Consider the following 24,954-nt stretch of genomic DNA (forward strand, 5'->3'; position numbering starts at 1 on the left):
CTGCAACAGTTATTGCAATATTTTGCTAAGGGACTGAGAAGAAACCAGACACCACATAGGTTACTCATATTACTGATAGGCAGCAAGGTCTCTTTTTTATATATTCAATTTACTAATAAAATTTAAAATTATGATGATATAATGACTAGCTGCATTTGGAATGTAATGAAGTGTTATACACAGTATAATCTCACTTGTGTGGAACCAATGAAATAATGAAAACACATTATTTTTTTTATTCATTACAACAGATTTTTAAGTAAAAATGTTTCAAAATCCTGTATTACATGTACCAGCAGTTGTGAGTTTTTTGTTTTCCATTTGGTTGTGCAAACAAGTGCCATTTTCTCAAGTTTCTGGACAACAACAAATATTTCAGTAATAAAGAACATATACTGATGGAAAGAAATAAAGGATCACACAGATATCAACAAGAAATAATGACTGCATCAAAAATCATTTGATATTGTCAGAAATTGACTGGGAACATTACAGACATTCAATCCCACATTACAACTTGGTATGAAATACAGACATTACTATGCTAGTTGTGAATTAAATTTGGTCTGCAATTTGGTATGTTCCCTTATTTCTTTCCATCAGGATATTTAACATGTATGTGCATCTTGGCACAGTTTCTTTAAATTCATTTTGTCTTTTTCTTAACAAAATGTGACAATATTAGCTCATTAAACCTGCTAATTCTTGAGAGAAAAAAAACAAATGTTTGCAATATATTCACCCACATTTCAAAAATATATGTTCACTCAATTCAAGTTAAAAGTATATTTGGCAAACAATATCTTAAACATGAATTTTTAACTAGCCTCCTTAGCTAAAAAAAACCCCAAACCCACCCAACAAATTGTGCCATGACACTTCATGTACTGAACTGAAGCTCTTAAACATACAGTCTAGTGTAAACAGCCAGATGTTAGCAGCACTGTCACATGATTACAATTCACAATATTTTATTGATCAGAAACATTTTGTCATCAACTGGAATGATAAAACTTATTAAGTAACGTGCTGTCTTTTCTTTTTGTTTATATAAGTAAAAATGAAGTTAAGTGAATAATTCACAGTCAGTTTTTCCCTACTGAATATGAAATTGTGTAAACAAGTATGGGGACTATAACTTTCATATTTTACACCCATTACTATGTGGATTTTTGCTCTCTTTGTTTTTTTAATGCAATGCCAGACAGGAGGGTAATAAAATTTTAAGCCCATTGATAAAATATCGTTAAAACAGCAACAAACTGAAAATTGCAAGTAAAACAAAAGCGACATAGCACTTATTACCCTCCTGTCTGGCACTGCATTAAAAAAATATGTGGAGAAAACTTGGAAGCTTCAATCACATGACTGAAACAGGAAGCAAAGGACTCACTTGAAGATTTTAAGCCATCCCATTGCACCAGATACTAACACAGGGGAATATGCCATTGTATGAACTACTATGAGGTCAGGTAAAGCAAAAAAATGAGAAAATTCCATAGTCATCCGGGTTATCGTTTTGGGAGACCACCCGATGTTCAGCAAATGGCATTTACCTGTGTTCTTTTTTGATAATATAACATAACATGTGTTCTTTTTATAATGTAACATCACAAAAATGTTAAATGTTTGCACACATTTCCACTTTGTATTGCTGTTTTCCTAGATGACCAAATAAACTCAACCCTCGAAATTTGCAAAGGTGACCATCAGTGCTGCCCCCCCAAAGCAATTTTAGCACTATTATGAATTTACTTTGTTATTTTTTGTATTAAATTGGTCGTCACAAGATGATCTGAATGAAAACAATGTCTTATTTCATAACAAAGCAATGAAAGGCAGTCTGCTAAACCAATCCATAAACTGCACAAAATTCCTACTCTATTAAATCACGTACTAATATAATCAGCAAGATTAAATCATTTCTGTCAGCCCTCTACATTAACGTTTCCATTTAGAAGCCAGATGACGCCTACTTCTATTTGTTTATATAGATAATATGAAATGTTTTTAGTAGCCAGATGAATGAAATAGTCGCATATGCGACCAAAACAGTCACAATGTAGAGGGCTGTCTGTTTTAAAATTGACAATCAAACATATATGCATTAATGATTTTGTCAATCATTTGAATTGAAATAAATTACTTACATGTATATAAACAGGAAAATTATTCAATCATTTCTGTTTTGAAACTCATCATCAAACATTTATACAATACATATTTCTTCAAACATTTAAATTCAAATAAAATATTGGTATTTCAACGAATGCATACACACACACAGACTCGCACATTAGCATATATACTTTGCAGTAAACTAAACAACTGCATCTTTATGTAGTTGTTGATTGTCGCTGCAGAAACAGCAATTCTTGAATAACCCTTGTAACTTCATCTCAGCAAACATATATAAGACATAAACAAAATGAAACATAACACATTAAATAAGAGACTTTCTCTTACTTGTAATAATAATATAAATAAAAATCTTTTTTTGTTTTTTGTTTTATTTAATTTTTTTGTGATTTGAATCATGACTTTTTTTTTAAATTAAAAATAAAATAAAATTGGTGGGATTTCTGCAAATTGCTTGTTCATGCAGCTATGAATGTTTTTAGGTCAAATACTGTCTTGCATTTTCAAAACAACATAAAGACAAAATCTAACTAATCACTGGTAGTGTCCCATCCATCTTGTATAAAAACAAATAAATTATACTGATGGATGTAAAGGTAGCGTAGCAGCATTAATACCATAGGCCTCCATCTTGGAACTATTTCTCGGTTCCAATCTGGAACTATTTTCTGCATCTATTGGGGATCCCTACCTCAATAAACAAAAATATCATTAAAATAATAATAATATACAACACAAAACAAAAAACATTTCACAGTTTTCATAACACAAAATAACTTGAAAGTGACAAATATTTTTAAAATTAAAAAAACCCCAAATGTATGTACAAAAAAACTATCAGCATTAGTTTATAACAGTAAACCTGTTTTCACTTGTCACCTGAGAATTACACTTAGCCTGTGTGATCCACAAAATGTGGTAAATCGGATATGGTAAACTTAACAATCTGTGAACGTAATTTGCACTAAACTGACTTAACATTCAATATCAGTCTCGGTTTTACTAAAATAGTTTTGGCTTGGGTAATTCACATGAGAACAATTAAATGTTTATGTGTTTCATTTAAAAAAAAAAAAAATTAAAATTAAAAAAAAATGCACTGATAAGAACATCGACTGGTGCAACTTTGTTAATAAAATAAACATGGAAGAAAAAAAAAATCACACGAAAAACATCGGCTATTGGGCGTCAAACAAAGGTATACGAAATGATTCATAAATAAAGACCTATGTACAATCTAGTCTAGAAATCTCACACCAAAATACGGACCACTCGCAGACGCTACATGTATGCCATAACAATATACATTGATCAATGCATGTTAATACATGCAAGCTGGTTTGTCAAGTTCCTATGGGCCTAATCATAAAAACTACACTACAAAATGAGCAATTGTCAATTTCCAAAAATTATTTTCTACTGTGAATTAAAATTCAGTAAAATTAAAAACTCAGTAACATGTGTACTTAGTAGGGGTGTAACGATATACTTGAATATTCAGTGCACCAAACAGCGATCAGTATCGTAGTTGCATTCGTATTCGTCAATAGCTGAACCGAATACACGAATACATATATGTAATGCCAACTGTTCAATTTGTGTTTCTAATTCACACTAATCAAAACACAAAACCGATTTTATTGTTTTGAAAATGAGCATATTTTGTTAGTGTCTGCAATATAACGTCAACATGCAAGTGATCAAGTCACTGATTAAAGCAAAATAAATCTGTGTAACTTAAGCATGGTTTTATATTAATACAAATTGCTGCACTCTCCTGTGAAAATGTGGACGTTAGTGTTCCTTAAACCGAATGTTAGTCTCGACCAGGCAATAGACACGGCATCTAAAAACAATTGGAAATTTAAAAAAACATTACTGGGGAGCATGCCCCCAAATTCCACTAGCATTTTCGCACCCTTTGGAGGGTCAGTTAACGTCAAACTATTTTGCCAACCCTCTGAACAAAAATCCTGGGGGAAACACTGGACACCAATGATTAATAAGTTTTTAACTGTTCTTCTTTCTGCAAATCCTTTTCACTTTTGTATTCATGGACATGAATAAATATTTGTATTCATCATCTCATATTCGTGATATGTATCTATTCACCACGTGTATTCGTTACACCCCTAGTACTCAGAACCACAAAGAGTTCAAAGCTTGTTCATCACTCGCCCACATTTATCATTCCCATTGTAAAATCAACTAACAGGTACTCAAGAAACTGCTTAGCTTTGCCAAATACATGTAGCTATGGAAAATATTTTGTGTCACGCTTCAACATTTGATAAAATTCTGCATAGAAGTTCTGCTAGGACTAATGACTTGGCCAGTATCACATATACAGTGTAGGGTAACAAAGACAACAAAGACACAGAAACACAATTGAAAACAAATACAACACAACATCACTTGATAAAGTGGGCACTTGTTATATACACACGTACTAAAAAGGGAATGCATTGTTACGAATTTGAAAGCTTATTTTACATCAATTTCTGTTTTTTACAATTTCATATCTACATGCATGATATGTACAAATTATTACCAACTTCGCAGTATACAAATGTATGTTATCTGAAAATGGCTGGTAACATTGTTGAATAATATAAAGGTTAGGAATAAAAACACCAGTTGCCTAAATGTTAAATTTGGTCAAGTTAATGGAAAGCAGAATGTGCAAACTTTTGCACATAGCTGCTTAAACTGAAAATTGTCTTCATTTACATATATATAAGAAGATACTAGAATATTTTTTTTTTTTTAAATTGCAGATAACCCAACACTTGCCATCTTACTGGAAAAAACAACTAGTGATTTGAAAACAAAATATAAATGAGAACAAGTATACCTAAGCTGGTAGTCAAGCGATTATTCAGTAACTAAGATAACATACATGTATGGTTAAACTCCAAAAAATATATATTTAATTTACAGTTTACAAAAGTCCACCGGAAGAAGGTACATGTCTAAAAAAGCATACAACAAAAAGACAGTGATGTGTACATTGTAACAAGAAAATAGCATGCACATTTTTAAACCACCATCACAAACACCCATGTTGGAGAAAAAAAAAATTAATACACTTGAACCAAGATAAAAACAAAGTCATCAATTACACTAAAATGGAATAGAACAATAAAACTGGAGAATGGCACTCTGAAACGATTACAAACAAATACGTATCATTAGAGACGACATACATTTAACATTCACACTACAGTGAATACACAACATAAACCTACATATATTTACATTGTATTGCACATAAACAAGCTCTATTTTGACACTGAAAGCAAAACAAACAAAAAACACACATACAAACCTACACAATGGCACTTTCATATTATATTACTGGATAAAAGTTGTTTTTATTAATTTTATGGATTTTCTGACCATCACTTTAGCATCCATAACTAAAATGTATAAAAATCTCAAACAAAAACTGGCCAAACTGTTCATCTAAGTCTAAATATTACCTCAGTGCAAATGACAAACTGAAAGCAAATATTGCACAACGTAACACTCAATTGTGCAACATACCCCAATTCTTAAAACGCCAATAAAAATTATTTTTATGTAAAAAAAAATATTTTTTTAGATTATACAATATTTCTAGATTTTCCAAATACAGTACACAAATCAACAATAAAGTCAACTAGACGTACACTATGCAATTACTGAAAGAAAGAGTGAAAGAAAAGAAATGCTTTACTTAATGACACATTTAACATTATATTTTTGTTTAGTTATTTGGTATAAGTAGAGGCACTGATTTTCCGCGATTTTTTTCCAAAACATTATTTAACTTTAAATAGTGCATTTGATTAATTAAAATTTATTTTTCGAACTAGAAACTATGGACACCGACATCTGCCTGTGCTACGCTACGACACTAGTACCTTTGTATGTTACGCCAAATGTTTAATGTAGAGTATCTAGACATTTTACCAGTAGTGTTTTCTTCGCTTATTCCCGGCGATTTAACGGGAAAAACCAAAGATTGTGAGCTAAAATTGTCCGATATTTACTCAAGTGAAAGATATATTATGTTAAGTTTGCTTATTAATTTTTAACATTTGCGGCATTGCCATGTTATATGCCACTGGTGTGTGTGTGCTCATTTGCATCACTGAGTGTGCGTGCGTGTGAGTGAAACAAAAACAGAATTTGTTTAATACTGAAACGGAAAAAAATGGAATTTGTAACATTATGAAACGGAAAAATGAAAAATCTGAAACGAAAAATCAGTGCCTCTATATAAGATAAGGTTACTGATCGCACAAATAAATGATAGGGGAAACCTTTTGTCACCACCACATGGCTTAATCTTTTTGATCAGCAGCAAGGCATCTTTTATATGCACCATCCCACAGAATTGACCATGCATACCATCACCTGTTATATTACACTGGATGTGAAACACTGACTGGAATTTTTTTTTAGCCCAATGGGTCCACTGACGGAGATCGATGCTAAATCCTAGACCCCCTACACCCAAGAGGAAAACAATTACCGACTTCAAGAAGAAACCAAATATGAATTGCTAGCTGACTTCACTGTTGATTCCTTTCACTGTATGGGTAGCATCTATGGTCTATTTTCAAATCTCAAGTGCAGAAAGACAATATCTAAAATCTACAACAATAGTTCAACAATAGATAAAGCCAATAAAAATACAGCCATCTACAGGTACAATCATTTGCAGCACTGTTTAATCTGTTTTCAAGAACCCTGCTGCTGTAGCAATTCTTTGTAACGAAACTATTACCTACAGCAGTATGAACAGGCAAACATCAATAGATATATTATTCACAGTTTATAGGACACATCGTTTAAGATCATCAATTGAATGCTAGTGAAATGATCCTACCATCCACAACATGGAACAATGCCCTCACGAACTGGATGAAACCAAACTAGTTTATGTTGCAATGAATCAATTTTGAATAATGTTTGCTTACAATGTACATTCCTAATATACAACACACAATGTCCAACTGCATTTTAATGTTATGACTTTACCAGTACCAGGGATTTATCCAGGATTGTTTACCAGGGTCCCAAATCTGAGGGGATTGGGAAAATTAGTACAAGTATAGCATAACAGGGATATTTGTTTAAGCCACTGAATGATGCAGTAAAACACCATTCAATTAATTTATTACAACAGAAATACTTAAATATATTCTATTGAGAATTTTTTAGTACACAAATTGGGAATTTTCAGTGCCACTTTCTTTTGGGAAGGGGCCTATATTTGGACCCACAGAATGCCGGGATAAATCCCTGAGTACATTTCAAAAAAATAAAAATTGCATCAAGTATTTCATCAAAAATAAATTTCAAAATTTCCCAACAAACGTCAAAATCACACAAACGTATGTCAAGTACCATTTAAGAATGATGTTAACACATTTCCTGCACTTCAAAAGTGTTCAAACCTCTGTTTGTAATACTGAGGTGTAGAGTTCTGTAACCGTCATGAATCGGGTTTACAACAAGTTCTAAAAATCTCATGAACAACTGCATCCATTAGAACAGATACATGTCATCAGTTTATTAATCTGTCAAGTAAAAAAATACACAATGGAATAAAGACGAAGACGACAATGACTCCGGATGTAAGCGATTCTAATGGGAGACAGTTAGATGGTCATGACTGCCCTATTATTGCACAAACCGTTTCAACCACACCATGATCCACTCCGACACAGCAGCACAATAACAAATCTGTGGTTGACCGAACAGTGTACGTCACTACCACTGCCACAATCACTGTGTATGCAGTGTACATGATAAGAAATCTGTGACTGGATGAATCAAGAAGATGTGCACCAACAATCCTCCAAATCACTTCCTGTGCAGTGAATGAATGAACTAGTGAACATAGTGAAATAGTTTATATCAGCCATACGGCAATGACGTCCGATGCAATGGAATAAAAAAATATATGTAACATGTGCCCGAAAGAGAGTTAATGTGTACCAATAGCACTGCAATCATCCTGGTGTTCGTTTACGATGATCAATAACCTGGGCTCACCTTGCCCACTGCCAAATTAGCCAGCTGCTAATTTTTATACCACATTTAGTATTTGGCACCTACTGCCACCACTAATGTTCAAGCTTATAATTTATACACTTCACTGCGCTCAGTAGAGTACAACCATCTAATTTTCCTTAGTCTCCACATTCCGGTGTTCATTTACAATTATTAGTAACCTGGGCTCACCTTGCCTACTGCCAAATTAGCCAGCTGCTAATTTTTATACCACATTTAGTATTTGGCACCTACTGCCACCACTAATGTTCAAGCTTATGATTCATACACCTCACTGCACTCAGTAGAGTACAACCATCTAATTTTCTGAGTCTCCACATTTCAAAGATAATGAACACCATATACAGTTGAGTAATGAATTTCTGACCGACATAATAGTGGTATCAACAATATCAGATTCACCTTTGATTCATCAAAATAATGAAATTGTGACCGATTGTGGAATTCAGTGAACGTCAGCAACACTGCAATTACATTTATACAGATTAATAAAACGATTTTGATTAAACAGAGAAACAAGTATTTATCAACACTATACTTTGTCTACAGTCTGATCCCAGGACATTCCAAAGACGTTTTCCAGGGTTATTTTATGGATTTTCAAAGATTTTTCTGCGATTTTCAACATAATCTGATGATTATTACAAATATTTTGATGTGAACTTGTAACGTTTTAAATGGGACAAAATTCATCAATGAATTGTTCATTTTCCACAACTTTCCACGACACAAATGAAAATCTTCAAGCCTGAAAAACGACGTTAAATTTTTTCTACTTTTCCGGAATCTGCATTAACTCGTACGAACCTTCACGGCAACATATTTCCACTCTCTCCATGACCTCTAATGCAGCGCAATAACAAATGTATATACTGTATCCCACGGCAACAGATTTCCACACTCTCTCATCACCTCTGATGCAGTGCAATAACAAATTTTTATACTGTATCCCACGGCAATAGATTTCCACACTCTCTTATCACCTCTGATGCAGCGCAATAACAAATTTGTGACTGAACGGAGAAACGTAGGTCACCCCAGCTTCCATGAACACCTTCTTGGGCAAGCCGAGGTCACAGAGGTACACCTGACTGGATGTCTTTACACTGAGGGGCAGGCACACGGCCAGACTCCACTTGGCCTCGATGACGGATCCCTCGGTCGGAGGGTCGATGGCAATACATGGAGCCTTCTTGTTGTTCGTCCACTTGGTCAGCGTCTTGTACCAGTTCTGGTCCATGAAGTGGGAATGTTCGTGACTGTCTAAGGCGTTTACAATCATATCAACTGGACCAGCAGGTAACTCTGAAAATCAAAGAGAGAAAATTAATGAAGAATTTTTTTCAAGTGGTTGCAGTAGCATCAGCATCAAAGTTTACCTCAACATTAAAGTTTCGCTTTTACTTGACAATTTTCACAAACCGTAAGTTCTAGATCAATGAAACATGGTTTACAGTTCTATGAATTTTATTTATTTTTTATTTTTTTTAACAAATATTTATTGCATTAAAATGAATTTTTTTTTAAAGTTTTATTATTTACAAACAAATCTAACACACAATGTTAATGATAAGAGTAATTAATTTTGTCAAAAGGTTAACTTTTTTTTTAATCTGCCAAAAAATCTTAGGTATGGTGCCATACCCATTTTACACTGGCAGAAATACTGTCTGTGGGATGGTGCATATAAAAGATTCCTTGCTACTAATTACCAAATGTCACAATTACCAAATGTCTGACATCCAACACCCGATGATTAATAAATCAATGTGCTCTAGTGGTATCGTTAAACAAAACAAACTTTATTCAATACCTTTGGTACTGGATGTCGTCTTGCCGTCACAGAGATCATACAACACGAGTTCCTTCTCCAGATCTGCGTTCATCTTAACAAAGTTTGGCACATACACAATTGTCTTTACGTTGTGGTTGCTCAAGTGGCGACCGCAGCTGATCCCTTCCGCACCCTGCACGTGGGGGCCGCACAGCACTACCACCGTCGGCAGCTGGTGATCGTTCTGGGGGTTCAACCTACAAAACAACACATTGAAAGAGACTGTCCCGAGTTGGTTGCTACTGTAACATGTTCCCGACTAGTAGAGCCCTTTATCCTGCAAACCAATGTTTCTACTGGCCGATTAAAGCAGTCATAAACGTATACTAGCAGATTATCACTTTTGACATCACGCACATGATATCACATGCATAGATGCATTACAAAATTGCTCATTTGTCTTCTTGATCAATGTACAACGTAGCTGTAAAACGGTAAATAGTAATAATAGCTTTTCCCCTTAATTTTATGGACGGCAGGATAAAAATAATAACGTACGGTATCAGCTTTATCCTGTTCAGGTCAAATGGGAAATTCCACTCGACAAGCCCAGCAGAATTTCCCATTCTCTCTTTCTTCGTGTACATACCTGCTACTTCCCCCAAGTAACTGTAGCACCATTTCACTCGCAGATCTGCCAACCATTTCCACCTGACGCTCCAGAGAATACCCATAACCTTGAGCCGTGGACAAAACCTTCGATCTCAGGCTGTACGTTACAGAGGGGACCACAAGTCCGGAATCTACAGAATAAAACAATAACCATTAATATTTTACATTTCACATAATCATGGTTGTGGCATTGAAAGATTGGAATAAATTAACTATAAAAAGAAAAGAATTCTGTCAAATTAAATGTCTCGCCTACCATAAACAGGGATGTGAGAGGGGCAGGAACAAAAAAGCTTACTGCGGCCGTGGTCCAGGGATGCTCACGGGCCCCTGAAGAAAAATTGTTTGCAAACCCTGGAACTGCCAAAAATTGCATTCAATGCCAACAAACCTAAACTGGTTATAACTTATAATATACGGCACACATCATAAACTTGAAACCGTGAAAACATGCAAATAAACCATGTGTGGTCAACAGTACTGAACATCATGTTTTGGGCTTTTTTTAGATACGCATTTACACATAGCTCTCACATCCCTGCATAAACTTAACTGATCTCTCTCACAGCTGCACATGTACATGTATCCATGAAAATATACAATAAAGTGTTCAACTTTCCTATTTTCATTTTTCCCAGTTTGTGATGCAAGGGACACAACTCTCCACAAGTATTTAACTGTTTCAAATCTGTGATGGAACGACATCATGGCAGTGTTCTCGCTGCTTCATTTAAGCGGGGCGCCCCGCCCCGCTAATTCCATTTTGTCGCCCTCCTTTCACATTCCCCGCCCTCCTTTATTTTTGAGCGCCCCTCTTTATTTTCCAGCACCTATCTCCGCTATTTCCAAATGCACACTTTTTTCCACAAAAAACAACGATCAGTCTACACACTGGACATCAAAGGAAACAAGCCGAGTTGTGTACGAAAAAGCAATTGACGAGACATTTACGACAGTTACCGTAACGTAATTTAACAGTATTTTTAACAGCCTCTATTTTGTCCAATATCTGTATCCATTTGTATGTTTGATAGACACAATAAAAGTTATATTTTATGTGAGCAATGAAAACATTTTATTTTTTATATATTCGGCAATCTCCGATTGAAAAAAAACCCCTCTTATTTGGCGCCAAATTTGTCACGTGATCAAATGGTCATTCTGTATTTTGTTTCTACTAACTATCGTTTGATATTTTGTCCTCAGTTGCAGATATAATTGTTTGTAACTGATGAATTTTAGTTTCTGTCATTCTGTTTATTCAGCAGTTCTTTATAAAATATTGTAAACTTTTCATTTTGGGGGGATATGAACGCTTATAAAAACAACATAAGTGGTAGTGTTTATCATTAAAATCATTTATCTTGAGTACCAAATAATATATACACCGCCTTTACAAAAACTAAACTACTTTTTATCAGCAGGCCATAATATTTTATCACAGCGATCGATTCATTCGATGAAGATGGAAATAAAAATGTATCCGACATTAGGAGATCACTTTACAAATATCTTTATTGTTTTTCGTATATCTTGAAATCTTTATTAAAAATAATAATATTAAAACTTTGATCGCTCCAGCAAAACCGGAACTGCCCGTGAATGTCAGACTGATATCATCTTCGGTTCAATTAAAAGACTAGTTTGCGTGTATTTCGTATTTATAAACCTTTTTGCACTTTTTTGTAGGCAAAATAAGGAGTATGTCTTTTCACAACGTCTACCAACATACAACAATATGGTAACCAAAACTACTTACTCCACCCCCCCCTCTGTTTTTTTTTTGCTTTTCGTTTATTGGTTATTGTTTTTTTTAAGGGTGTGGTGCCGAGCGGACGCCCTCCTTTAATTTTCACCCAGCGAGAACACTGTCATGGATTGAGCCTTTTCATGTCATACCAATAGCGGCACACGGTCAAATAATTAACAGTGTGCTGTAACGCTGTGAAAAGGTTAAGAAATATGTGAAATTGATAATTCAATAACAAAAAAACTATTTTGGGATTACTGTGTTAATTTAAACTGGAAAATTAACTTTAAAATATCACTGAATGAATTAATAAATCAGGGATGTGAGAGGGGCTGGAACAAAAAAGCTTACTGCGGCCGGGGTCCATTGGCCGCTCAAGGGCCCCTGAAAGAAAATTGGTGTTTGCAACCCCAGGAACTGCCAAAAAATTGCATTCAATGCTAACAAATCTAAACTGGTTATAACTGATATAAGGCACATATCATAAACTTGAAACCTGTGAAAACATGCAAATGAACTGTGTGTGATCAACAGTATTGAACATCATGTTTTGTTTTTTTAAATGAAATGGAAAAGTGCTCTCACATTCCTGAATAAATACTAACCAGGAAAAATAAAATGTTGAAGAGGTACAAGACATTTCATTGAGCAAATTAATTTTAAATGTCCATCTGAATGGGCGAAATTTTAAGTGCTCCACATGGAAAACTGAAGACGTCAGTATAGTATTTTGTTTAAATGGGACCAATAACATTCCATAATGAAAATTATCATGTGATTTTGAGGAATAAAAACATTGCAACGTATAACTCATACCTGTAACGTACTCAATACCAGGTGAAGTGGGCACCTTTATCTGTTTAAGAACCGCTGGCTTTGTTTTGAGAACATTTTCATCACAGCGGTACTTCACTGCCTTTTTCTCAACAGGCTTCATGACGTCAGGCCCACCATTCTCAATTTCTTCAAACACTGCACGTTTGTCAAACAAAGCTAAGTTTTTCTCAAAGTCAAATTCCTTTGCTAAGAACGACTCAACTGGAGCACTAAAACAGTCTTCTCTGGGAGCACTCTTTCGACCATTAGTCGAATCAATTTTTCTTGGAGTTGATGACTTCCGACCTTTGGATTCAGAAACTGAAACGTAACAGGAAATCAGAAATTGTCTAAAAGTCACTTAACATGTACCGTATATCTTCGCCTGTAAGTCGATCTCGGCTATAAGTCGAGTCCCTAATTTCAAGCCCTTAAAACATATTTTTTTTACTGACCCGTTTATAAGTCGACCCATGAAAAACAACTTATAAATATTGAAGTATTTCTTATTTTCAGCACATGAGAACAATAATGTACAATATTTGAACAAAAGAAAATTATTTTACAAACTTCGGTTTTCACGTTTTGTACATCGCAAACAAGTAACATAGCATCAAAACGAAATATTCCCTTAGTAGATAGTGAAAGCTGTTTGGCTGTTACCGTATGGCACTGTACAGCATGGTTTTGTGCACAGACAACAACTTTATTTATAAACACTGACAACAGATCACTACAATAAAACTGAAAGTATCAGTTAATCACATATTTTGTCGCCATATTAATACATGTAAGGAGGATAACTCTAGAAAGTACACTGGTTTTTATGTATGCCCCTATTGCTCTAGTGAACTACAGATATTAGTCTAAGCTGTTTTAAGGGAAAGGTCGGTAATATTCATGAAGTTAATCACCGACAAAACATTGTTTGAACAACCATTAATGTCAGTGACCAGATTTCAAAATAAACTCAGGCAACAGGTAGTTAGTACTGTTTACATTTTTGCTATTAGTGATGACTGTTATTTTAACTAAGTGGACTGTTCTCTTGGCATGTGAGTGAGATCGCACGCCTTTTTGCATAACCAAAACCATTCTAATGCCAAAAAAAGTTATAAAAAATAAATATGTTAAATTAACATATTTGAGTATAAATACAGGGCATACTTCAACAATAAAACTTGTAAAATAATCCCAAAACGGTAATATTTTTGGGTGAATTTTTTTTTACCCTCTTATATTTTAAGTTATAAGTCGATCCCCCAAGTTATAAAATATTTTTTGGGTGAAAAAAATTCGACTTATAGGCGAAGATATACGGTATATGAAATATTGCAAAAGTTTGAAAGCTTTCCCCCCCTAAAAGTTAATGTCTAAACGAACAGGGCTGACATTTTTCAGATATATTGGAAATTCCCTTGAAAATTATCAAAATGGAAGTTAATTTAAAGAATAATTAGCCAAAGAGTAAAAGTTGTAGACACTTGGAATACAAATCAGCAATTGTGTAATGGACAGGGTGAGCTCTGCACGAAGCAAGCATTTTTAATGGACTCCGGAACGTACATGTATATCACTAAAATACGGTCCAATTTTTTCAACAAAAAAGTGTGTTTTGTTTAATGACACTACTAGATTTATTATGGACATATGGTCATTTTGATAGTCACAGAGAGGAAAACCGCTATTTTTTTTTTTTAGTAGTAGTAGTAGTAGCAGCAAGGGATCTTTTATATGTACCATCCCACAGACAGGATAGTTCATACCACGGCCTTTAATATACCAGTCGTGGTGCACTGGCTGAAACAAGAAATAATTCAATGGGCCCACTGACGGGGATCGATCCTAGACCAAACGCGCATCAAGCGAGCACTTTACCACTGGGTTACATGCCGCCCTTCAAACAGTATTGATCAAGATAAACAGTAGTTCTGGGTGGGTGAAAATTATGCCATGGAACAATTTGATGACTGTGATATTTCCAAAGCTAACGAGATTACAGAGGTCAAGATAAGGTAGTACTTCAACCACTGTTAAGTGGTCTTGGGCCTTGCAAAATCAAAAGTGGAAGAAAATCTTTGATTAACTTACATTTAATATAAATCCTTTTGCTCAACACTAACTATCACAATAGTATTTTAATTATTGCAATACTATTGCAATTTATTAAAAAAGCTGACCACAATAGTCACCCTTCTACTACTCACAAGAGTTTCTTCTCTTACTCTGATCGGATTCTTTGGTTGGGGTCTGCCGGGCATTATTCCTGCTGCCGTTGTAATGATTGTCGTGTGCAACATCTCTGGTCGGGGTCAGTCTCGTCACGTAACCATTGTTCGTACTGGAATAACCGTTGTGTTGGTGGGAATATCCACTCGAGGTCATCGGGCTGTACGACTTTTACGGGCGAACGACATCCTGGGTTGATGGACTTCTCAGTCTCTTTCGACAACTTGGAAGGAGTTTTGGGCTTGTTCACAAGATCATGTGCTTTGATGCTCGGCTGAAGAATTTTTAAATCTTTAATGTCTTGAGCACTGCAAAAATAAACATAAATTAATATTTAAAATGAAATACAAAAACATTGGAAGATGCCAGCAACTGGGTGGTGGGGGTTGTGTGGAAAATTAATAACTTGACCTTTCAATGGGGGGGGGGGGGGGCGGGGGGGCAAGGGTAATGTATATTCTAACCACCTCTGTTTCTAAGAAAACAGCAGCTGGATTCCATGATAATAAACTTTCCGTGAATGCACCAAAACAAAGCTAGAAAAACAATGATGCTAGATGCAGACCTCTGAAAATTGCATGAACAATCGTTTATTTAGCATAATCTATTTTTCCATTCGCACATTAAATTTAGGACATTATGTACATGGACATAACGGGTTATGCAAAAAGAAAATGGGTGACTTGAATTTATTTCTGCATAACCGATAAATGGTTTACGCAAATCTTCAATTCTCAGAGGTCTGTAGATGGTGGTTCTAATGACAATTTATATTGAAAACAAAATGCAAGTGACAATGAAGAGAAACTTAGTACTGTAGAATACTTTATTTTCACGTGTGAATGAAATTCATGAAAATATATTCCACGCGAAAATAAAGGCCGACAATAAAGAAGAAAAAATGTAGTCTCGTTCAACTATACCACATTAGTTTCCGATGTACGAGGCTAGTAGTGACAAACCACAAAACACAAAAGCTGTTTAAAATTTTAAATCAAGAACACGATGATAAGTACATACATGATAATAAAACAATACTAACACTAAAAAGCTGCATAACGCTGTTTTCCTTCGCATGTGCTAGCGATCAGTTCATCGGACAGAGTCTACACGTATTCAACGACAGAAGTAAACATGCATTATCACAGTATATTAAAAATGTGGAAGTGAAAAAATTTGGACTGGGCTATGTTCAGATGTTTCACAATTTTATTTTTATTTTTCGCAAAGGCCTGCAAGTCTGAAACCTGTTCGTATTAAATCTCTTTTTCCTTTCATAGCATCATGTGCGCGAATAAGCCACTGGGCATGAATGGGTTTAATCGTACTCAGACGTAAATCAACTTGCACTTTGTCCACAGAGGATTCTGAACCGTTATCCTCCTGCTCTTCCATCTCGGACACTATTTCAGCAGAAAACCACTCCTGGAAACACCTTTTTAGTTCCATCTTATAGTTTTTATTGAACGTCAAGTCCAGCGGCTGTAGCTGATCGGTGCACACAGCAGGAACGAAGACCACCTGAATGTGAGCTTTTTTCAGCTTGTCTCGCAATGTTTTACACTGGTGTGCCTTGTACACGTCAAATATAGCTATACATCGTTGATCATCTGCCATCTTGAGATATTTTCTCCTTTTATCCATTAAGGAACTACAATTTCCTCAGAGAATTCCAACATTGAATTTTCATTACTCCAGTGTGACTCTGTGTGTGTAACATTCCATTCTTCCGGGAATTCCACACGCGGGTGACACTTGTCAGTTTTACCACCATATATCACCTGTGGTGGGAGAAGTTCTCCAGCCATCGAGACAGCCAACAGGACTGTAATCTGGCGCTTGTCATCTTTGCCGCTGATGGTCACTTGTTTGGCACCTTTTTCTTCAAATGTCCAATCGCCCCCAGGTACAAGGTTGACACCGGTCTGGTCCGAGTTGATGATGAGTTCATCAGGGATGTTATTTTCACTCTTAGCCTTTTTCACACGTTCAATAAATTGTGATTTTAACGTTTCAAAATCACCGGGCACTTTTTTTTACTCCTTTCGTCCCTTTCCGTTTGACGTAGCCCATCCTGGATAAAAATTATTTCGACCAAGTGTTTGTGATTTGTAGTGGCCCATCAAACTCACGTAACTTTGATTGTTCAAGTTTCTTCACAATGCCGATCGCAGCACCGGTCACGGTGACAGTGGTGATGACACCCCCATGAATCCTCACTTTTGACCCATTCCTTCACCAAGTTGTCGTACTTGCCAAGCATAAGGGGCTGTCCGCGTTGACCTTTCGGCAATGACTTTAATGAACTGCCATCATTGGTGATCCTTGTCATTTTTAAGTATGACGCCTTTAAACTTCTAACAGTGCTTTCAGTAAGTTTTTTACCCAGATCAACAGTAAATTTGCGAGCCGCTCTTGTTGCTCCGTGATCGATTGCATAACGGGCAATCTTAGCACGAGTTTCTTAGTCATATAGACCGTAATCACCGAGTTTACGTTTTCTTGGGTTCACTTTACTAGTCTCTGTTCGGTGGCGTTGTTGGCAGCTTCAAAAGACATCGCTTGTTCTGCAGACAAACATTCTTTAGGAGTTGGTAAACCTGATAATTTTGGTTTCTGAACTGTGTTCAGCCACTTTAACAACAACATTTTAAAACTTTATCAATGCAGATACAATTTTGAAATGAATGTACAGACCTTGTACTATACTCATAGTACATGTCGCTACTTTACTCTAAAGGTTTTGCTTGTTAGCCAATCACAAACCGTTTTGAACTAGTATTTTGACAGCAATAAATATTGTTTCAATCAAACTTAAGTTACTGAGTACTAGTAGCTTGTGCCTTCAAATTTTTGTTTTGTTTGTTTTCAGTTTTTGTTTTTATAACAATTATAAGGATTAAGAAAAACTGCACACAGTAAGCACCTTCTGTAAGCTTATTAACTTGTAAACAATAAAGTCTTGATTGGTTAAAGCAGGAAAACTATTGTTTTATGGTTTCACAGTTTAATTACAGCAGATCTCTACTGTGTATAGCACTCGTGTGTACATGTAGTCCCCTGATTAGTGCTACAGATTAGCATAACAAACGGCAAAACTAAGTTCCGTTTTTAAAACAAAATTATTGAAATCTGTACTTCGGTTTTTTTATTGATGGGGGTTGGGGGATTCGCGAAAATAAATGTTTGCGAATTGACACATTTTCATTAAATCGCGAAAATTTGATCCTGCGAAAATAAAGTATTCTACAGTATTAAGAAAAAACCTAAATTAAGAAGGTAAAATCTACTTCTACAATGTGTGTTGGATGTTGCATTCGAGAACAATCATTCGGTATAGAATGCAACAGCAGCATACATCTCTGTGACTGTAACCAAATGGAATTCATTTAAGGATTGTCTGTTATTTCTTTATATTCATCAGGGTATGAAAAACAAATCATCCGCAAATTGTGCTGATCAGTGAAGCTGTTCCCACATACATTTGCGGATGATTTTTTTGGTTCATACCCAGATGAACAATGCCTATAATTAAATTTGAATCAAACTTGCTAATAATAACGCAAAAAGTTCATACTTTATTTGGAATTATATTTGGTCCGTAAACAATAACGCTCAATAAGACAACTTGCCCATGGATATAAAATGATGTCATCAGATATGATGTTTCCCTACGACTTAATTTTTAAGTTCATCAAGAAATTAACAAACTCCTGTTGGACCAATGAGATGACGTTATATTATAATGAATGTAACAGTAATTTAATTATTCAGTATACAACATAAAACATTTCAAAGTACTTACTTGATGGTAAGAGTTGAAACTTCGCATTTGAGCCCATTACGAAATGCATTGCAGATTGTCAGGGCTTGTGAGAAATTGTCAACTGACCTCACCTGACCCTGATACGTTCCCAGTGTCTCCCCGCAATCCAGCGAGACGACGCTTCCTATCCATGAATGACTCATACCTGTAATTAATCCACATAAAGTTATATAAATTGCCTTTGAAAATATTATCAAGCTCAGGGCTAGCTCTGGCACTCGCTAAATTCACCAATTGCGAAGCTTAAAAACAAATGGCAAATTTTATTTTAATTTGGCAAAAGAATTTCAAGTATTAATTGGTATTTTATCACAGATTATCTGGGTATTTATAAAATTTGGAACTTTAATAGATAATATGGCGAAATTTTCTGCTGATCAGTCCAGAGCTAGCCCTGACATAGCTTAGTAAATCCCACCTGAATGACTGAAATGAATAGAAACACTTAGAACTGCATTTCCCACCCGCAGTTATATGCCGTTTGTACCGTGATATAGAATTAATTAATTGTACATGTACACCAGTCCTTTATATAAATGTACAAAACAGCATAGTCTTACTCTTAGACAGAAAACCTGTTATATTTTTTCATGAGTAACAAGGGATCTTTTATATGCACCATCCCACAGACAGGATAGCACATTCCACAGCTTTTGATATGCCAGTTGTGGTGCACTGGCTGGAATGAGAAATAGCCCAATGGGCCTAGCAACAGGGATCAATCAAAGACCAACAGTGCATTAGGTGAGCACTTTATCACATCCTGCCCCCATCTCTATATAAGGTTTGAAATTTGTCTTAATGGGGGGCAGGATTTAACTCAATCAGTCAAGTGCTTGTATTGTAGGATCAAACCACCTTGAGCAGTGGATCCATTCAATTGTTTGGGGGTTTTCACGTTAAAGCCAGTGCACCACAACTGGTCAAAGGCTGTGATATGGGAATGGGAATGGGAACTATTTTAACGTGCCCACATCCGTACGGATCAGGCACGCCCACGGCTGTGGTATGTGCCTTCCTGTCTGTGGGAAAGTGCATATAAAAGATCCCTTTCTGCATTAGGAGAAATGTAGCGGGTTTCCTTTAATGACTACAAGTCAGAATTACCAAATGTTTCACATCCAATAACCGATGATTAATTAATCAACAAACAAAAATTGTTTTAACGTTTATGTTATGTGTTAGTGCTTTGGTATGCATATTTTTTAATGCATAAACGGAGCGGGATCTCAGTCAGTATTGAGAGATGAAAACAGGATACTAAAAAAATCCGGAAATTCTAATATTGTGGTCGGGTAGTGTGGTCAGCCCTAAAATTAGGGCTGCACGACAATCTAAAATGGCAGAAGGCAATTTGGGGTGGAGTTTTTTTAATCACACTTCAACGTATCTGCTGGGATTCTAATCCAAGCTCGAGCTTTCTTTGCACAAACCACTATATACCAAAAAGACTCAATCAACTGAACTGGTTATATGTCTGATTTCAAGTATTAAAAAACGGCATTAATAATGAAAATATGCTTATAGTTAAAACCTAGGGTCTGTCACTTCAATGCAATATTGACTGTTTTTGAATTAGGTTTAACTGACAGTGTCAAACACCCCCTCCCCCACTAACAGATTTTAAATTTTTTTTATAGAATTAGTGTAGGGTTAGGCATAGTAATAATAATATACAATACCTTTTAAAACATTTTGTTCTATAAAACAAACATAATGTTTATAAATTTCGCAATCTAATATTGCTATATTTTGCTTTTGAAAATTTAACATATACCCACAAGTGTGCTTTTTGAGAAACTGTAGTACAAAAGACAGAATGTGGCATTCTGGATTTAAAGGTTCTTTTTATTCCATAGACGGTTTGGGCTCATATTCCGTCAAAATACTCTTAGACACTATTATCCGAGCTTTTAATGCATTAAAATAGCAATGTCACTTGTTTGAATCCAGACCTTAGCATACATCACTTGTAATGTTTTAAATTAATGCAATATTCAGTTGATAATGATATGGTTAATGTAATATCCCAAGAGGCTGAAGAGCCGGGGGGGGGGGGGGGGGGGGGGGGGGGGGGGGGGGGTACGGAAGTATTTACGAAACTCATGCAAGACAGATATGTAATAATCAATTTCTCTAATCCGACTAGATTAGTCATGATAGCAAGACATGTCGCACCAATAGCAGCAACATTCGGTGTTGGTTCCAAGCAGAGACCACAGTTTCTGAAAATTAAAAATGGTCGATTTCTTTTGGACTTATGTCAACGATGATTAAACAACTATTTCAAGACCAGAAGAAGAATATGTTTTTCAAGTATCACACCTTTTTGTAAATGGCTCTTGACGATCTACAAAACAGAATAAGTTTGGGTGCAATAACCTCAACAAAGCTTCAAATATTTTGACATTTAGTAATTTTCAACAACAAATATGGCTTCTTAGTGCTCGGTCGCCTCAAACCTAAAAAAAAAAAAAAAAAAAAGACATTGTAAACTTTTACTTCATATACATTATAAAGTTACTATGATTGGAATAAGTGCCTTAATAAAAAAAATAGTATACACTTTCAGCGCATAGAAAAGGACATATGTAGTAAAACGTATTTATTATTGTTGTAAACGATATGATTCATTCGGAACTTTTCGGTCGATTCGACGTAATATACCGAGGTACGGACCGCGTTGTACTGTGACAAGCTCAGCGCTGCTTATGCGCCAATTGGAAAACACATTTAAATGTGTCGACAGTTATATTTTGTATGTGAACAGTATTGCCAAGCACTGACAGGCGTATTTGTCATGAGCAACGCGGTTATGAATCTTGGAATCACTCGGAACTCATCGGACAATTCTACGATCTTCGGAACTCCTCGGCCGATTCGACGGGATTGATGTTTATGCAGAAATGTCATTACGCATATCTTGTAATATTTTACTGTGGCGCATGGTCACTACCAAATTACATTAAATGTGTTACACACACACACGGAGAGGGGGAGAGAGAGAGACTAACTACGTAGAGAGGAGAGAAGGGAATTTTGGGGGGAGAAGTAGGCCTAGTACAGAGAGAGACAGATGTCGTTTAACTAGTTTTCTAATTTTTTTACTCTTATAGATAGCAATTTTAAAATTAGATCTTTTTATGTCACATAAAAACTTTAATTTTAATGATGTTGAAATTTTCAACAATGTATTAATTAACATTTAACAGACAAATATATCTTTTAAATGTAAACGTTCTGCTATTAAGGGTGCAATAATGTATTTCCATCTGTATACCTTGATCATTCGTATATTAAAATAATAGGCTTATTGGCCTAAATATTCCATCTGCATGTTTGAAACTCCGCCTGGCCTGTAGGCCTACAATCATATTATCGTTGTGTTGATGAGATGATGATGATGACGACAGGGTGTGCAGTTTACAGTCGCCCCAGGCGATAGTGAAAAAATGTTGGGCAAGTCAATACTTTACCGTATGTCGCCCGCCTGTCGGCCGAAATTTTGTACATTCGTTACAGCGAATTGTTTCGGAATGTCCAAAATGTAATGTTTGTAAAACAACCAAACACTTAGTTTTGATAATAATTCAATTGACTGATTCTCCGGTATGTAGGGGGCCTATAATATGTGTGCAGCCACCGGCCTCGGTGATGATGATGATGATGATGATGATAACTAGTTTAACGTGCCCATATACCACTAGGGTTTCGAACACGCCCATCCCGAGTCCGACCTCCGATAAGATCGGTGGCCTGACTCGGGATGTGTGTGTGTGTGGGGGGGGGGGGGGGGGGGGGGGGGTGGGGGGTAGTGTTGATAATGGGCAGAATTTTGAAAATAGCAATTAGTAAAAAGGTTAATAGTATAATTTAAAAAAAAAAATAAAAAATAAAAAATTACAAGCCAAAAAAAAAATATATAAAAAATTGACCCGTCGGCCGAATATTTATATAATTTGGAGCATTTTAGAAGGACAGTCCAAAAATAAATAAGAGAAAGAAGAGAGGATCGGACTATTTAATAATATTTATAAAAAAAAGTAATTTCGACATAAAATTTTGAACGAAGGTCTAAATGTTTAAAGTCCAATCTATATGTCCACGTGAGTGGCCTCGTTAAGGCCGTTAGGGTGTGGAGGTTGGCCTACGGCGAACTGATGAGCGGAGAACCGGCAAAGGCGGGGATGAAGTGCTTCCATCTCTGGTCGGCGAGGATGGTTATGACACTCCGGTAGTCGTTGCCGAAAAGGGCCTTGACGATCCTGTGGATGGTATGGCTATCCATCTCTCTAACTAGGACCGCTTGTCGGTAGACTCCTTCTCGGCGCTGAGTTAGTACCAACCCCGTCTTGCCGGCTGTAGACTTGATGGTGTGTAGCTCGTAAGCGCTTCCATCAGGCAGTTGTTTCAGCTCTGGTTCCACTAGTCCGCCCATCAGTAATGCCGGATCCGAGGTGTCCCCCTGCACGAACTTCAGGAAGCCGGACCTGATTTTCCCGATCTGAACTTTCCAGACGGCTTCCGAGTCGGAGGGGGACGGTTGCCTGTGAAGGTGGAGGCCTTGCCTTGTCAGTGGTCGCTCGGCCTGAGCGACGGCCTTCCTCTCGCAACGGCTCCTGCCCGGACCGCCGCCTTCCGAACTGGCAAGACTGGGGACAGTGGCCAGTTACGTGTAGGCGGTGGCGTAGAGGGAGATGGAGGTCCGTCTGCGGGCGTCTCGCACATCGGCGCGTTGTGAGCATTCCTCGGTGTTGACGGCGGGTCCGGATGAGCTGGTCCTTTCGTCTTGGGCCGAGCCGGGGGCGGCGACGCAGAAGGGACCGCCGCTGGCGGTTGAGCCGCCAGTTTTGTTCCCCCCTGAGCCGCTCCTGGCGCACGTTTCTTCTTCCTCCGTCACCTTCCCTTCCTCTTCTGCGAGTCCGAGTCGCCGTACACCAATGTCACGGTTGCCCGTGACCCAGTGTATGCGACGCGAAACTCCAGCAGCGATCCAAAGCTTGCAATCAATCCCCCCAGGTGGGGGGGGGGGGGGGCAAGTCGAGAGCACAGGCGACAGCGTCCAGCTTCATCGAGAGTTAGCTTGGAAGTGGCCTCGGTGATGTCGTGGTTAAGCCATCGGACATAAGGCTGGTAGGTACAGCTAGGTTCGCTGTGTGGCACCGGCTCCCGCCCAGGACGAGTTCTAAGGACTCAATGGAAAGGTGTGAGACCACTACACCTCTTCTCTCTCACTAACCGCAAACAACTAACCCACTGTCCTGGAAGGACATCCGTGGTATGTGCTTTTCTGTTTGTGGTCTAATATCCTTAATTTAGTGGTGCCATTAAAGAAAACAAACTATAATGTCTTCTCGCAATGATACAACCACAAGCACCTGCAAAACACCAACTATTTACAAAGAAAGAAATGTTTTATTTAACGACGCACTCAACACATTTTATTTTAGGTTATATGGCGTCAGACATATGGATACGGACCACACAGATTGAGAGAGAAAACTCGCTGTCACCAGCAAGGGATCTTTTTTATGCACCATCCAACAGACAGGGTAGTACATACCACGGTCTTTGATATACCAGTCGTGGTGCACTGGCTGGAACGAGAAATAGCCCAATGGGCCCACCGACGAGGATAGATCCCAGACGACCGCGCCTCGAGCGAGCGCTTTTCCACTATTT

General features: G+C 36.8%; 1 protein-coding gene across 1 annotated transcript; it reads right to left on the reverse strand.

Annotated features, from left to right (window-relative positions):
• Positions 1-6,306: 6,306 nt before the first annotated feature.
• Positions 6,307-21,839, reverse strand: LOC121377093 (enhancer of mRNA-decapping protein 3-like). The gene is given in 8 exon segments (XM_041504971.1): positions 6,307-9,510; positions 10,019-10,236; positions 10,629-10,782; positions 13,218-13,538; positions 15,425-15,594; positions 15,596-15,754; positions 19,252-19,417; positions 21,598-21,839. Coding segments are annotated over 7 exon segments (1,512 nt in total). The 5' UTR covers positions 19,416-19,417; positions 21,598-21,839; the 3' UTR covers positions 6,307-9,184.
• Between the last annotated feature and the right edge of the window lie 3,115 nt (positions 21,840-24,954).

Source organism: Gigantopelta aegis, chromosome 2 (assembly GCF_016097555.1).
Source record: "Gigantopelta aegis isolate Gae_Host chromosome 2, Gae_host_genome, whole genome shotgun sequence".
Taxonomy (NCBI): Eukaryota; Metazoa; Mollusca; class Gastropoda; order Neomphalida; family Peltospiridae; genus Gigantopelta; species Gigantopelta aegis.